At 37.0% G+C, this 17,566-nt stretch overlaps 1 protein-coding gene across 2 annotated transcripts in view; it reads left to right on the plus strand.

Moving 5' to 3' along the window:
- Nucleotides 1-17,566, plus strand: part of CEP83 (centrosomal protein 83) — a 121,542-nt gene that overhangs the window by 65,458 nt on the left and 38,518 nt on the right. For both annotated transcript variants that reach the window (XM_060112274.1, XM_060112273.1), the window contains 2 exons: nt 9,516-9,767; nt 12,368-12,499. In XM_060112274.1, coding sequence (XP_059968257.1) covers nt 9,516-9,767; nt 12,368-12,499 — 384 coding nt within the window. The remainder of the gene's footprint in view (nt 1-9,515; nt 9,768-12,367; nt 12,500-17,566) is intronic.

Genomic DNA, 17,566 nt, shown 5'->3' on the forward strand with positions numbered 1-17,566 from the left:
TGTCTGTGTGATTGCTTATTTAGCACTGTCTCCCTCTACTTACTGGAATCAAACCATGTTCAGGAGAGCTCTGGCTGTCAGCCCATGCTCCTTGTTTCCACTGATAACAAACAAGGGGTTTATACATTAGGGTGTGCCCGTCACCATCACTTTGTTCTTTCTGGCATCTACAACTGCAACATTCTGTCTCTGATGCCTATAGCCTATACCTCTATTCTCTATCTATTAAGTTTGGCAGCCTCTCTTCTCATTTTTTGTTTGTCTCCTAATTTTTCCAAAAACGAGGTTTGTGTCTCTTATTCTTCATGTTGCTTTTAGGTGATTTTTCAGGATGGAAAGAGAGGAATATCAGTTTTATATTGCTGTGTTCAAATAAATCTAAAGCTAGTTGAATTAATTAAAAAATAGCTTGTTGTCCCTACTTACATGAAGCATTCTATGTACAAACACATCTTCATAATACATTTATTGCATTGACTTTATTTGGAATTAAGAGCTAAAATATACTCCTTCCTTTACCAGTTACTAATTGGATCAGACTGATTTCTTTTTATCAGTGAGCAAATTGCTCCATGATTGTTTGAGATGTAAGAAGTTGAATGAACTTTGGATCATTTGAGTCCGTTAAGAATTTGGTACCAAAAAACTATAAATAATTATAGTCTTTTTCATTAAAAAAAATATATATTTTTTACATATGATCTCATGTCTATTACGGTCAGTGGTATGGAGCAGGACCGTCTTATTTGCTCCATTTTAAATGGCAACACTGAAGGACAAGATAAGTGACTTGCCCAAAGTCTCATAGAAACTCAGCAGCCAAGTTAACAGTAGAACTCAGGTACCCCAACTCCCAGCCCAGAGTTTTAAGTTTCAAATTATTAATGATTTGAAGTTGCCTTGCCAATTAGGGGCCATCTAACCACTGTAATATTGTAGAGAGATCAATTGATTTATATTATGTAAGATTTTGAAAGATTTTGAGTCTGTAATTATGATAGACATAAAGGAGCTACATATAAAAATTTTCCTGTGGAAAAAAAAGAATGATAAAAAGACTTCCAACCTAAAATGTAGATTTAGTATATTGAAGAGTAACTACTGAGGCTGAAGATAGTGATGCTTTATTTTATACTTTGCTTTTAAAATCTAATATTGATGTTTATCTGGTAATGATTATTTGTATTCTGTAGTTTCTAGTTTTATTGTGTTTTTTTTTTTTTCTTTTGCGGTATGCGGGCCTCTCACTGCTGTGGCCTCTCCCGTTGAGGAGCACAGGCTCCGGACGCACAGGCCCAGCAGCCATGGCTCACGGGCCCAGCCGCTCCGCGGCATATGGGATCCTCCCAGACCGGGGCACGAACCCGTATCCCCTGCATCGGCAGGCGGACTCTCAACCACTGCGCCACCAGGGAGGCCCTATTGTGTTTTTAAAGAATGAAACCTGCATCTGAAACCTGATGGCTATTCTATTTTTCACCCATGAAAGACCAAATGATATTCATTAAAAATTTTAAGGTACCAGTGGCATCTTAAATAATTTTCTAATTGGAATGTCTTATGACATTCTTAGAAATCTGGAGATAAACGGCTAGCTAAGAAGCTATGATTAGTAAAGACTAGAAAAGTAAAACTTTCTATTAAGACTGAAGTCCTCGTATGAGTGTGTTTCGTGTTTGGTAATTGCAATCATTGTTGTTTTGTTGTGGTCATCCATTTACAATGCTTGGTGTCAGCTTATCTCTTGTAAAAATGAAATACAGTGTGTGTGTGTGAGTTGTGGGGGAGAAAAAAAGTCTGAAGTTCTCTCCTTTCTACTTCCTAGTTGATTATGCAGGAGTAATATTAATTAGTGGATAATTGAGTATCTGCTTTCCTTCCATCACTTATCTTTACACTCCAGTTTCTCTATACAATTAAAGTAAAAACTAGTGAGATGATGTGGACACAAAACAGCAGTAAAACTTCAAAGTAAAGCCTACTCTGGCCATCTATCAATTTTACAGTTTTAACTGGTATAAAATATATTAGCTTGGTGTACTAAAAATAATTGGATTTTCTTGCATTAATTAAGGACTCACACAGTACTGTACATTTTCACTTCTACAGATAAAAGAAATAACTGAATGTTCTTTAGTGTTTTGTTTCATAGGGGAGTACTTGAGGAAGATTTTGTTAGTGTTTTCCTGAGGAGCACTCTAGGAATTCACATGTCCCTCATGATATTTTGAAGTTTAAAAAGTATATGAAAGAAGATATCTTTATGAAAAAGATAATGGCATGATTTCTCAGTGCATTTGGCTGTATACAGATGAAATTCTGAAGTTACATATATAGTTGTTACACGGACGTGGTACTACTGTGTTTATATTTTATTAGGACTCTGATTTTATATTATTCTGCAAATAGTAATGAAGAGCAGTACAAAGAGTTTTAGGTACAGGTGATTGTAATGTAGCCTGAATGAGTGAAAGAGTAATCCAGTGGAGATACTAAGATCTTGAGAGAGGGCAGTGAGCACTGCATCATATGAAAAACTGTCAGTGACACAGTACATAGTGACAGGTCTCTGAGATTATTCCATCATGCTCTCCAAACTGGCTGAGCTCTACCTTGGCTTGTCCGGGGCTGGTGAGAAGCCAAATTTCCTATGGCAAAGAAGGAGAACTTCTTTGGGTCCCTGTTACCACATGCTGTTTTTTCATTATAGCACTGGTAGCACAGAACTGATAATGCACTCCTTATTTGGGTCCTTATCCTGACATGTATGTCAGTAGACATCATGAAATCTCTCAAAACACTTCTTTTTTGTTCTGATAGATTTTGAAGTTCTACCTGGAATTTTGCTTTAGGTCCAGGTGGGTTCCGTTATCTGAAATATTCCAAGTTCTCTAACTTACACCCTTCTCAGATTACTCTGAACTATTGATACATTACAATAGATAAAAGTCTCCCAAATTAAAATTAAATTACTTCACAGTTGGAATTCTCTGGAATTGATTTTAGCAAACTTTTAAGAAGGGCTTTGTGAAATTTTACTCATTAAACTTTTCTGTGAATGCAGTTTTGAATATCTCAAAAACTTAACTTTTTGCATGTAAAATTTTAAGCATTTTAGATGTTCATTTAGCATGACATGGGGAACTGACTTAACTTCTCTGTGCATCAGTGTCCTCATCTATAAAATGATGTTATCAGTAGTATCTATCTCATGGAGTTGTTTTGAGGATTTAATAAATTAATGTGTGTAAAGTGCTTAGACAGCACATAGTAAGCCTTCAATAAATGGTAGCTGCTATTATCATTATTTAAAGTTCCACATGCTCAGATTTCTTGAGTATATGATCTTGTCCTTTACTTGAGCATGTTAGAGTTTTCAGTGTCAGGTCTGCACTTAGATCCTCTAAGTATTTTGAGGGCATATCTCATTACAGTGCCTGCATCCCCCATCTTCATCTCACCATCATTCTGACTGCTCTGCTTTCAGGTGCTCTCTGCCCTAGCTTTTCCTATCAGTCACAGTTAGTTATCTTTCTTTTACTACACTCATGACCTCTCGGGGCCTGAAAAAGGCATATGTTTATTATCCCTATTCTCTTGTTCAGTTTGAGTAGAATTCTTCTAAAGACAGTGAACATCACCTCATTTCCCAACAGTTCTTGCATCCCATCGTCTGATCTTTCCATATTTATGTCTGGAGGCAAATACATAGTCATGGGGAGAAAGTTCTTAGTACTATCTTTCTCTTACTAGGAGAAAGTAAGCAGTTTAAGGAAAGGAGATGTTATCTTCCAAAATTAGATTAAAATATGAACTTTAAATCTGTAAATAATTTAAGTGCTACCTTCTTCTTAGTGTAAATAAATGAGAAAATGTTTTTGTTTTCCATCATTGATATAGGAAAAAATCAATTCTAATACATATGGGGGAAAGGGGAAACTTGGAATAATAGGAATATAAAAAGGTAAGCTAACTTGATTTTAAAAACAAAGATCAGGGAACTTGAAATTTCATGTGCAAAACGTTTACCATAATGCCTGACAAATAGTAAATATTCAGATTAATGATATTATCACTATTAGTACCTGACAGCATTAATCATAGTACTAATTTTCATAATAAATATAGTAGATATTTTTAAATAGATTTCATATTTGTAAATGAGAAGCTACAGAAGTTGAAGAAGTGAAAGAAAACAAATTTGTATTTAATTTACTGGGAGAAGCACTTTATAATTCTTTGAATTTTGTCAACAACCCTAGAGATTAGATAATCATTATTCCCATTTTATAAATGAGAAAACGCTCATGAAGCACTGAGAGACTGGTTCAAGGTTGGACAGCTAGTAGGTGGTAGAGCCAGGAATCAAATCTAGGTAGTCTGGGGGTTTCTGCTTCTGGCCAGGGTAGAGTTTTAGGGACTGAATTTAACTTAAGGTGCTGACCAAAAACTGGGACAAAATATAGGAAACTGTGGTTTTCAGACACTAGAAAACAGGCAGTACAAGGCAGCGATCCCTAAAAGAAGGAAACAAATAAAATGAGCTCTGAGATTGCCTCACCTTATATCCACCAGAGTGGAAAGGCCACCTAATGCATGGTGCATTGCAAAGAAGACTCAGAAGGATTTTATCTCAGTAGTAGGGCCAAATTAGCCCCACAATAGTGGCTACTCTGGTTCTGCCTACCAAGTGTAAAAGAAAGATTTGAAAGGATCCAACTATTCCTAAGTAACTCAACTGAATAATAGAACAAAGATTTAAAAGTACATAAAGGAATACAAAAGAACCTAGCATTAAAATAAAATAAAAATAAAATTCAGAATGTCTGACATCCAGGATAAAAGGACTGCGTTCATAGTTGTATTCTACCAAACATTTAAGGAAGAAATTATACCCCGTCTTTACAATTTCTTTCAAAAGATAGAATCAGAAGGAATCTTCTTAATTCATTCCATGACGCCAGCATTACCCTAATACCTAATCCAAACAAAGACGTTACAAGAAGACTATAGACCAAACTCTCTCATGAACAAAGATGCAAGAATCCTCGACAAAGGGCTTCTCTCGTGGCACAGTGGTTAAGAATCTGCCTGCCAGTGCAGGAGGACACGGGTTCAAACCCTGGTCTGGTAAGATCCCACATGCCGTGGAGCAATTAAGCCCGTGAGCCACAACTCCTGAGCCTGTGCTCTAGAGCCCGCGAGCCACAACTACTGGAGCCCGTACTCCGTAACAAGAGAAGCCACCAAAATGAGAAGCCCGCGCACCGCAGCGAAGAGTAGCCCCCACTCACCACAGCTAGAGCAAGCCCATGTGCAGCAACAAAGGCCCAGTGCAGCCAAAAATAAATAAGTAAAATAAAATAAATTAAAAAAATAATAAAGAATCCTCAACAAAATATTAGCAAATTGAAATCAACAATGTATAAAAAGAATAATGCATCATGAACAAGTAGGATTTATTTCAGGCATTCAAAGCTGGTTCAACATGAGAAAATGAACTAATGTAATTCATCACATCAATAGGCCAAAGAAGAAAAATCACATCATCATATCAATAGATACAGAAAAAGTTGTTGATAAAAGCCAACACCCATTCATGATAAAACTCTCAGCAAACTAGGACTAGAGGGGAGCTACCTCAACTTGATAAAGAACATCTATAAAAAAAGTACAACTAACGTCATACTTAGTGGTGTGAAACCAGAAGCTGTCCCACTAAAATCAGGGAACAAGGCAAGGATGTCCCCTCTTACCACTCCTTTTCAGTATTGTACTGGAGTCTTAGCTAATACAATAAGACAAGAAAAGGAAATAAAAGACATACAGATTTGGAAGGAAGAAATAGAGCTGTCTTTGCTTCCAGGTACATGATTGTGCAGAAAATCTGAAACAATCAATAAAAAACTCCTGGAACGAATCCAGCTTTTACAGTGGAGTTGCAGGATACAAGGTTAATATACAAATGGCAGTCACTTTCCTATATGACAGTAATCAACAAGTGGAATCTGAAATTAAAAACATAATATCATTTACATTAGCATCCCCCCAAATGAAATACTTAAAAAAAATATGTACAAGATCTAAATGAAGATCTGATGAACATAATCAAAGGATGAATGGAGTGATACTTCACCTTCATGGAGAGGAAGACTTAATGTTGCCAAGATGTCTGTGCTTCCCAACTTGATCTGTAGATTCAGTACAATTCCAATCAAAACCCCAGCAAGTTTTGTGGATATTGACAAACTGATTCTAAAGTTTATAGAGAGTGGCAAAAGACCCAGAATAGCCAGCACAATATTGAAGAAGAACAAAGTTGAAGGACTGACTATAAAGCTATGGTAATCAAGACAGTGTGCTGTTGGCAAAAGAACAGACAAACGGATTAATAGAACAGACCAGAGAGTTGAGAAATAGACCTATAGAAATATCATCATCTGTTCTTTGACAGAGGAAAAAAGGCAGAGTAGAGAAAAATGGTCTTTTCAATAAATGATGCTAAAACAACTAGACATGCAAATGCAAAAAAAAAAAAGTGGATCTAGACACAGACCATACAACTTAACAAAAATTAACGCAAAATAGATTATAGACCTAAATGTAAAACTTAAAATTATCAGACTCCTAGAAGTTAATGTAGGGAAAAACCTAGATGACCTTGGGTTTGGTGATGACTTAGATATACCACCAAGATATGGTACTTGATACATGAAAGAAATAATAAGTTAGACTTCATTGAAGTAAAAAATTTCCACTCTGAAAGACACTCTAGAGAATAAGAGAAGCCATAGCCTGGGAGAAAATATTTGAAAAAGATATATCTGATAAAAGACTGTTACCCAAAATATACAAAGAACTCAAACTCAACAATAAGAAAACAAACAACTGGATTAAAAAATGGGCCAAAGGCCTTAACAAACATCTCACCAAAGAAGATATACAAATGGCAAATTAGCACCTGAAAAGATGTTGAACATCATATGTCATTGGAATTCAGGACTTCAAGGGAGATGACATGTGAATCTGAGATTAGAGGAAAAGGGGAGAGCTGAGGCTGTGTCCAAGATCTTTACGCAGAGGATGGATAGCAGTGATTGAATATGAGCTCCTCCAGAACAGAGGTTTTATGATTGTAGTTGCCCTGAACAACACGGGGTTTGAACGGTGTGGGTCCACTTATACCTGGATTTTAAAAAATAAATACACATATAATACTGCATATAAGTAGACCCGCACTGTTCAAACCCATGTTGTTCAACGGTCAACTGTACACAATCCACAGTTGGTCGAATCAGCAGATGTAGAACCCGCCCATACAGAGGACTGATTTGAGCCCTTGGTTTTTGGTATCTGTAGCAGGTCCTGGAACCAGTCCTGTTAGATACTGAGAGCCGGCTGGCTGTCTCTGCTTATCTGCTAGGTTCTCTAACGTATCCTTAATACCTAGAGCAGCACCGCCTACGCAGTAAGTACTCAATAAATATTTGTTGCATGAACGAATGAATAGAGAAGTTAGAAGGCAGTGATTACCAGTTTTGGCAGGAGTGACTTGGTAGAGAACTCTTGTTAAGGAGTTATAAATGTGAGATCTAATCCTGAATTTGCTATTAGCTAGCTCAGTCCAGAGCTTCAGCTCTCACTTCAACTATCACATAGATGCCTTTTAAAACTACTGGAGGAAACAATAACATAGGAAACATGCTGGTCATGAACATTAGCTGTCTGATCCCATATGTAAAATGAAGACTACAAGATAAATTATTGTTACTAAATGCAATTTTATATATAACACTTAGCTCAGCACTTGATCCATATTAAGTGCTCAGTAAAGGGCACCATTGTTTGAACCTGAGTTTCATATCGATGAGCTGCCACACCTCTGATATAGCACAGAAGAACAATATTTGGATTTCCTCGTGCAAAAGCTAAGTGGTTTCTTAAAGATCTTCCAGCCCAGCCCTTCATTTTAACTGATGCCAAAGTGAAAAAGTGACTTCCACAAAGTCACACACCTGGCTGAAGGAAAGAGAATATGGAGGGAAAAAGGTAGTTGGGGACCAAACCTTGGGGGTAATGTTTATGTAAAGGATGGGAGGAAAAACAGGAGACACTAATTAGTTGAGTTTTTGAGGGCTTGACCCTGAATTTTACAGCTGCCTTCTATAATAAATTTTATTTTCTGGGAAGAAGTGGCATTTGCCTGCTGTGGATAGCTCTACCTATATTTCCCCTTGACATCTTTAATTCAGCTTCAATTTAATGTCCAAAACCAAACTGGAATCACTACGTGTTAGAACTGAATAGGATCTTAGAGGGCCTCATTCTAACCTCTCATTTTACAGATAAAGAAAACATTCTGCCCTGGGTGAAGGTCTCACACTTCTTAGATTCACTTATAGCAATGTGAGCAATCAGTTGTCTCTTGGGCCATTTTTGCCCAGGCTGCAGAGCATTACTTTAAGTCCTTTTGGCTTAGAGTGAGCCTTCTAAGCTCATCCTGGCTACAACCCCTGGTGCTGTTTATAGCCGTCGCTTCTAACTTTCTTCTTTTTTTTTAAACAACTGAATCTTTAAGTTAAATCACCTGAAGAAACCCCATATATAAAAAGAGACTAAAAAGAGGAGCTGCTGTGGTTAACAACAAAGGTTTGTTGGTGGTGATAGTAGGGGATAGGGAGTTGGCGAGATCAGCAGAGGGAAAGGATGAGTTTTACTGTGATTACTTGGATCCTTATTCCTGGAGGTGAGGGGCCTCTGAAGTGCCTCAGAGGTTAGGAAGCAGTTTGAAATCCCCTGATTTGGAGGCACATGAAATCTGGCAGCGATGGTTGGCGTGAATGAGAAGGCCACTGGTATTTTTGTTCAACAAGTTCCAAGGTGATTTGTCTACATGCCCTGGAGTAATGATTTTCAGCTCTTTCTTGGATCTGAAAAGTAAGAACTAGGCCATCACTACAACTAGGGCTTTAAGAAACTCTCAGCTGTTATTTAAAAGGTCTCATCAGTCACATTTGTTGTTACTTATATGGACAAGCAGCTTTTTTTGTAAATTAAGTTGCCTTGGAATAGATGATTTTATTAGTATAGATATAGCCCAAGAATTACTGTCACATGCGGAAAAGCTTAGGAGTAATCAGTTTATGCAAGATCTTTCATAAACCCCTATAATGTTCTGATGAATTTTAAAGTACTTGACATATTTTAAATTATTTTATAGTATTACTTATAATTTTGAATTTTAGTCAGCAACTGATGAAGTTCTGTGCTAGGCACCACGGGGAGATGGAGGGAAAATAGGACAAGGTCCTTGCCCTCACATTTGAGTCATGCCAAGTACAGAATGAAGAATGTGACATTTTAGGATTTTTTTTCCTTTGTACTTCATTTTACCACCTGAGCTTTTTTTTTCATACTGTACAATTTTTAATTTTAATTTACTGACTTGTAAAGCATGTTCATGGCTGAAAATTCGATAATTTAAGGTTGTATGCTTTCTTTCAAATTGTCATCAGATTGCAAGACTGGAGAAAGATAAAGAAGAACTACATAACCAGCTGCTTAGTGTTGATCCCACAAGAGACAGCAAACGAGTGGAGCAACTTGTTCGAGAAAAAGTCCATTTGTGTCAGAAATTAAAAGGTTTAGAGGCTGAAGTAGCAGAATTGAGAGCTGAAAAAGAAAATTCTGGTGCTCAAGTAGAAAATGTCCAGAGAATGCAGGTGCGGCAGTTGGCTGACATGCAGGCTACAGTCAGATCCCTGGAGGTAAGGTTTTAATTGCTTCCCGGTAGACTATCGCGTACTTTTTTTTAAAGTGCAGTTGACAAGCCTTTGATTTTTTAGGGCATAAATGTATGCTCACCAATGTAATGCTGACGCATTTGTGGAATCCCAAGAGTATATATACTTTTTGTAAAGAAGAAAGCTCTTGATTCATAAGCAATAGCTATGCTACCACATTTACAAAGGGATTATTTATTCTTTGAGAGTCACGTTGCCTATCTGAAATGATTTAACTTTTACAATGCCACAGAGTAGAATATGCAAAATTCAAAAAAAATTGAGTTTCTGAAGACTAAAGTCATCTTAAACCAGAAAGAGCAATTTCTTTCTAGTTATTTCCTTACACTGGGATTCAAGATCTTAAAATCGTAACTCCTGTTTCAACAGAAATACCATACTTATATATCTTAGGACAGCTTCTTGCCAGAGTTACACAATTGAACTTGGCTACTAATGCATATAAGCCTTTACTGAATTATTTCCCTAAGTTCATTAGAGAAAGAAAAGAGCCGGCAGAGCTAAGCTGGTACTCCTAGAGGTATTCTCCTATGAAAGTTCTTGTTTCTATTGTTGGAGAGGAAAACCTTTTCTTTCACCCTCTTAGGTTCAGAGTTTAAGGGTTGTGACTTAAACTGACAACAGACAGATTAGCAAGAGAAAAGACAGATTTTTATTCATGTACGTAAACAGGAGTTCACAGAAAAATGTGACTCAAAGGCAGTAGTAATTTGGGGCATATATACCATTCTGATAAGGAAAAGAGAGGGGGAGAAAGGACACTTACAGGGAAACAAATGACTTTTAGGAAAGATAAACAGGCCCTTAGGAAAACAAATGGCAGATATGACAATTTTGTGATGTTGTTTGTGTAGGTGCTTTCTTATCCTGGTGTTGACTTATTGTCTTCTGTGATAGAAGTTGGCCTTCCTTAGTTATGAAACGCCTGGGGAGGGGACTTCTAACACTTAAATTCTTTTTAGAGGCTCTACTTTTAGACAGATAAGAGGAGTTCAGGAAAAAACTTTGTCCTGTGTCTGTTGATTCTCAAAAGGCTTCAGCTCCAAATAATTCTTATTCCACAGTGGCATATTCTGGACCCCTTTACAGTTTTATTGAGATAATGCTTATTCCTCCTAGTCCTTAGTGTCTTATGTGTAGCAAATATACTAGTTTGATAGTTTTTAAAAATTTATTTTGAGCAGTCTAAAATGTTTTGTTTTCTTCAGAATAGTTGTGAGGTGATTTGAACTAGAGGGAAATTAGTGTGCACCTAGTTTATAATTAAAATCCAATATCCAAATCCAAAGTAGTGATTTTTTTCTGGACAGCAAACTGGTACAAGAAGTACATTAATATGTTTTGAAGAGTAGAAGTCACCTTTTTATTTTTTGGCTGAAGCTTCTGACAGTATTTAGTGGTTTCCTGAATTAAAATTGTCAGTATCATTGGACCTTAGACATGAGGCAGTTCAGAATGAAGTGTTTATGTTGCCGTCCTTCCGTCCTTAACGTATTTACACAGTGACAGTGGGATGACTGCGATTGAGTATGGTATGTGATCTCAATGTGAAACTTTGCATTGAGGTCATTTAGAGTGATTATTTTCAGGACCAGTTGAATGATGACAAAAGATGGGAGGTTCTTTCACAAGAGCCTGTACTTCATTTTATCATTTGTCAGATGAAATGAAAATACGCACATGACAGGTAGCCTGCCTTTCTTTGATTTTTTTTTTTTTTTTTTTTTTTTTTTGTCTATCATTGTGCCTGAAGAGTATCATTTTTTATGTGAGGAAAATAGGGGTTTTTTTCTGAATTATTTGTTGAATATCATATTTAAGATATATAGGAAATGAGCTGTTGCAGAACTGAAGCTTATCCTTTAAATGCAAAATGTTTTCATTTTAACTATTTTGAGTAGAAGTATTTTTAAAAAGCATTTAGTTTTCCCTTTCTAATTAAAGAGTACTATGAGTATTACCAACTGGAAATTTTCTTGACAGCTTACTTCATTAAGAATATTATGTGATGAGTTCAGGAGCTATTGAGTTCTTTGCCCATACTTCCAGAAGCTCCAGATTAGCCGAGGAGTTTGAATTTTTAATCTCTTGGGGATTGTTTTCTAATTTCCATTGATTTTAGATTTTCGGTTCTCACTTCTGACTACTACACATAATCCCTCTTCTCTACCTTGTAATATGCTTTTTCATATCTGCTGTGTACTTGAAATCCACCAAAATGCTTGTTTGAATTATGTCCACAATGGTAGTAAATAGGTATCAAGTGAGTGTGTTAGGTACGCTCTCTCATGAGAGAAGTGTATGGGTTTTATCTTGGTGGTGGCTGTTGATAAGTTGTTTGTCCAGATAACTTTGTTGCATATTTCCTGGAGCAAATACCTTGCATTTGAATTCTACCAATTGCTTTGTGAAAACTCTTGTTACTTCGGTATATGTTAATATTGTTGAGGTTTTGAATAATTTTGGGTAGTATGATTATTACATTTATTTAAATAGTGCTTATTTTGTTTTTATATAATTGAAAAATTGTCAACAAATTTTAAAATATTTTATTTTAATAAAAGGCTGAAAAACAGTCAGCTAAGCAACAGGCTGAACGCTTGGAAAAAGAGCTACAATCAAGCAATGAACAAAACACTACTTTAATTAGTAAATTGCATAAAGCTGAACGGGAAATAAATACATTGACCAGTAAAGTAAGTTGTCTTAAGTATTTGTTTTATTCTTTTTTTTTTTTTTTTTTTTTTTGCGGTATGTGGGCCTCTCAGTGTTGTGGCCTCTCCCGTTGCGGAGCACAGGCTCCAGACGCACAGGCTCAGTGGCCGTGGCTCATGGGCCCAGCCGCTCCACGGCATGTGGGATCTTCCCAGACTGGGGCACGAACCCGTGTTCCCTGCATCAGCAGGCGGACTCTCAACCACTGCGCCACCAGGGAAGCCCTGTTTTATTCTTTAGAATGCTTGAGACTGTATAATGACAAAGGAATTTTGTGTTTCAGTAGCTTAGTTCCCTACATTGAAGTCTCTTTTTTGATCTTATTCTACCTTCCAAATACATGTAGAAACTGACCAATTCTTTTTTTTTTTTTTTTTTTTTTAATTTATTTATTTGTGGCTGTGTTGGGTCTTCCTTGCTGCGTGCATGCTTTCTCCAGTTGCGGTGAACGGGGGCTACTCTTCATTGTGGTTCGTGGGCTTCTCATTGCGGTGGCTTCTCTTGTTGTGGAGCATGGGCTCTAGGCGTGCAGGCTTCAGTAGTTGGGGCACGAGGACTCAGTAGTTTTGGCTTTGGGGCTCTAGAGCACAGGCTCAGTAGTTGTGGCGTACGGGCTTCATTGCTCCGCGGCGTGTGGGAACTTCCCAGACGAGGGCTTGAACCCATGTCCCCTGCATTGGCCGGCAGATTCTTAACCACTGCACCACCAGGGAAGCCCCTGACCAATTCTTAACCGCTTTCATTGTGACCACTCTAGTCCAGTTTTTACAATAGCCTAATTGGTCTCTTTACTCTCTACCCTGTCAGAGCTCTGTGTGATCTGGCCCCTGCAATCTTTCCCCAGCCGTCATAGTCCATTTTCCCTCCCGTTCACTTTGCTCTAGCCTCACGGGCTTTCTCACTCTTCTTTGATCAAGCTTACTTCTACCTCAGGGCCTTTACACTTGCCCGCCTTGCATGGTCTTCCCTCACATATGTATATAGCTTTCTTCCTCACCCATTTCTTTTTTTTTTTTAAGTAATTTATTTTTGCTCACGTTGGGTGTTCATTGCTGCATGCGGGCTTTTCTCTAGTTGTGGCGAGCGGGGGCTACTCTTCGTTGTGGTGCGCAGGCTTCTCATTGAGGTGGCTTCTTTTGTTGCGGAGCATGGGCTCTAGGCGTGTGGGCTTCAGTAATTGTGACACACAGGCTCAGCAATTGTGGCTCACGGGCTCTAGAGCGCAGGCTCAGTAGTTGTCGTGCACGGGCTTAGTTGCTCCACAGCATGTGGGATCTTCCTGGACCAGGGATCGAACCCATGACCCCTGCATTGGCAGGTGGATTCTGTGTTTTGTTTGTTTGTTTGTTTGTTTGATACAGAAATATGTTTATTAATGCATTAAAACCAAATCTCATGATGAGTTTAAAAATTACTATAATTTTGAAGCAGTGATAAGTATTAATGATATTTTGAAATATCTGCAAAAAATGTAATATGATATGAAAATATCTGTCACAGGTACTGTTAGTACTACGATGGTTTGTAGTCAACATTCATAGTTGAAGTGGAAGGTGGATTCTTAACCACTGTGCCATCAGGGAAGCCCCTCCTCACCCATTTCTGATGTTGCCTTATCAGAGAGGACTTTTCTTTCTTCACTTTGTAAAATACCATCTTCCCTCTTCCTCTGCCTTATTCTCTATCTTTTTTACCTGTTTTATATTTCTTCATAGCTCTTAACACCATCTGATATATTTGTTTATTTTTGTCTTTTCTACTCCCTTTGCCTCAAATGTAAGCTCCAAGAGAGCAGGGACATTGCTTTTATTACTGTTGTATCTCTGGCTCCTGAAACAGTGCTGGCACACAGTAGACAATAAATGTTTGTTAAATGAGTAAATTAATAGCAGCAGCATGATCTGCATTTGTTATTTTTAAAAGAATATAATGGTTTGAACACCTTTTATATACAGTTTTCCCAGGAACTTAGAGGTTTTTTCCCCCCTCAAATGCAGTATATAAGGAATCCAGTAACCAGAAGTAGGATAGCAATGATGAAAGTATTTTATAGAATACTGCAGTGAATATCAGCTCTGGAGTCAGACATATTCAAATTCCATTTCTTCCCCTTGCTAGCTGTGTGACCTTGGGCAATTTAATTTCTCTCTGAAGACTTTAGCATTTTCCTTTATAAAACAGGACTAATACCTACCTTATAGAGTGTGGCAGAGATTAAATGAGATATTATGCATAAAGCACTTAGCATAAGGTGTAATATATAATCACCTGAATATTAGCTATTAGTAGTAGTACTTGGGTCAGCTCTAGGAACTTGAAAATGAGGCAGATGTCTGAATCAGTGAGATCATGTATTATATTTCTATCAGAGCAGAGTTATATAAAATCACCTTAAAAAACAAAATGGTTTCTAGACCAGAGGGAATTTACTGTAGCCTGGTAGAAAATCTAGAGGAGTAACGTATTCATTGTAAATTCCTTGTCCACAGTCAAACAGTGTTTATGACAGAGGCAAGAGAGAGTTGTAGTTGACAGCGTGTGAGTATTCTGGTCCCATTGAAGAGATCATTCTTACTGTGGAAAGGAATACCTCAGTCTATTTTAGTTTGTGGCCATGAAATAATCGATTCCTCCCATTCCTTTTGTTCTGACTGCATGAGCCCTAAGCAACTTTCTGACTGTTATGTGATTTCCTCTGTAATTTTGTCTACAGGGAGAGAGAACGCACTGGTCCTTCAGAGTTAGAGTATTCTAGTTTCCATTATAGTTTTTTCTCGTAATTAATAAACTGACATTCTGGTTTTATAGATCACTCTTTGTAAACTTTAGTAATGTGAGTTCAACCTTGAGAGTGGTCTTTAAGTGTGGTGACAAAATTTGATTTCTATGCCTGAAAAGCCAAAGTCATAGTATTAGATGAATTAGATGCCACCCTTGGGAGATAGTCTACCCAGTTTTTTCCATGGCAAATACATACTCTTTTACACTTCCAGATTGTATGTTTATTAACACACATTGCTAAGAGTTGCCTGTCTTTTTAAAGGCACACTTGCATTATTATGCATATAAATGGTTTATTAAAAACTACCCACCAACTTAAGACAAACCAAGTTTTCATTTGAGATCTTGCATATAAAAAGATTTCAGGGCTTCCCTGGTGGCGCCGTGGTTGGGGGTCCGCCTGCCGATGCAGGGGACGCCGGTTCATGCCCGGTCTGGGAGGATCCCACATGCCGTGGAGCGGCTGGGCCCGGGAGCCGTGGCCGCTGAGCCTGCGCGTCCGGAGCCTGTGCTCCGCAGTGGGGGAGGCCACGGCAGTGGGAGGCCCACGTACCACAGGAAGGGGAAAGAAAAAAAGATTTCATTGGAAGGTTAAATTTTAAAATAATGTTTCAAACATTGTCACAGTTTTCTTTGCAACTTGAAATTTTCATCAACATTTTGCAGTTCTCACAAATGGTTGTTTGCAATGCAGAGGAACACCTGGGGTGTATTTGTCTGAGTTATTCAAATTTGTAAATGTTTGTTAGGTTTTTGAACAGAGTTATGTCATTGTGACTATCGGTGTCTTGGATTAAAAAATGTTACTACCAAAGATGGCCTAAAAGTGATGACCTTAAAGATAATCTAATATTCAATGAGATGAATTCTTCCTGTTATGAGGTGTTTGAGCTTTAGAACTCCAATAAAATGTACGGTTTTAAGGAAGTCATCCCACAGAATTACCTTATTAGCTAAGTTTATGAGGTCATACCATCTCAGACCTTTGAAAAAGATCAGAGTTTGAGTACTGTCTCTTTGGAATTTACATCAAGGGCTTCTTGAGTAATACATTTTTTCAACTTTATTTGAATTTCTTGCTTACATATATTGCTTTCTTGTGTGTGTGTGTGTGTGTGTAATTTAACAGATTCTGAACCCTTATAAAATGCTTACTGTTGCTATTTTGTTACATTTCTCAAAGTTTTATTAGTACTAGCTAATATTCTGAGTACTTCTGTTGGATCAAAAGCATAAAGCAAATTCACAATGTAAAGACCAGAATCTACATGGAAAATATATTGTGGGAAAAAAAAGCAGAACAGGGTAGCGTGGCCCACAGAAGCTGAAGAAGATTGTAAATCTCTTCAAATTATTTGCAGCATTTTAACATTGTGCATTTTATTTAAGAAAAGATCCCTAGTTTTCCTAGGATTTTTGATGCTTGATTACAAAAGTTAAGAACTAGGAATCTAGAGGCAGAAAGAAACTTCATTATAACTATTTGGGATTTGGTTCATATTACTCATAGAAAGTGTTTTTATTCATCATATCTAAGTAATAAATATTCATATACGTTTTTCCATTGTTAATAAATAAAATAATTTTAATATCATTTTGGAAGTTAATTACTATTAGTGTGAGTGCATTCATTATTTCAGTATTTTAGAAATGTGGCACTAAAGAAAAACTCATCAGGGTCCATAGATAAGTTAATTTGAATGCATGTTGCTTGAGCATATACCACTACTTTAATAATAGAAGTAGTTCTGAAGATAGACTTGTCGTTTGACTTCCGATCCAGTGTTCTTTCAGTTTCACTGATTATAGTTTAATTGAAAAATGTTTTCTCATTTCAGTAAATTTCAGTGAATGAACTAAGAAATATGTTTTTTATGTATTTTGTAGTTCTTCTCGTTGAAAGATTCTACAAAATAAGATGGGCCTGATTTTCCACCTCATATATAAAGCAGCTACAATGTGGTTTGCTAATGAACTGCTGTGTCATTCAAACCTTTTACAGTTAGTGTATAATAGCAGGTTATGATTACATTTGTCATATAAATTAGATTTTCATTGTAGTTGTATTTCTTCCAAATTTTAAAGCATTTATAAATTCTGTCCATGAAATTATAAAAACCCAATCTATAGAAAGTTTAAATTTTAAAATAAATACAATTTTTTAGCTGCTCTGAAAGTATTTCAAAGCTGCTTTGTAAACATTGTTCTATGAGACTTGCTTTCATAGAAAAGAACTTCAGAAAGATTTAAAAATGCAAATCTGATGT

Source organism: Mesoplodon densirostris, chromosome 11, assembly GCF_025265405.1.
Source record: "Mesoplodon densirostris isolate mMesDen1 chromosome 11, mMesDen1 primary haplotype, whole genome shotgun sequence".
NCBI classification, from domain to species: domain Eukaryota; kingdom Metazoa; phylum Chordata; class Mammalia; order Artiodactyla; family Ziphiidae; genus Mesoplodon; species Mesoplodon densirostris.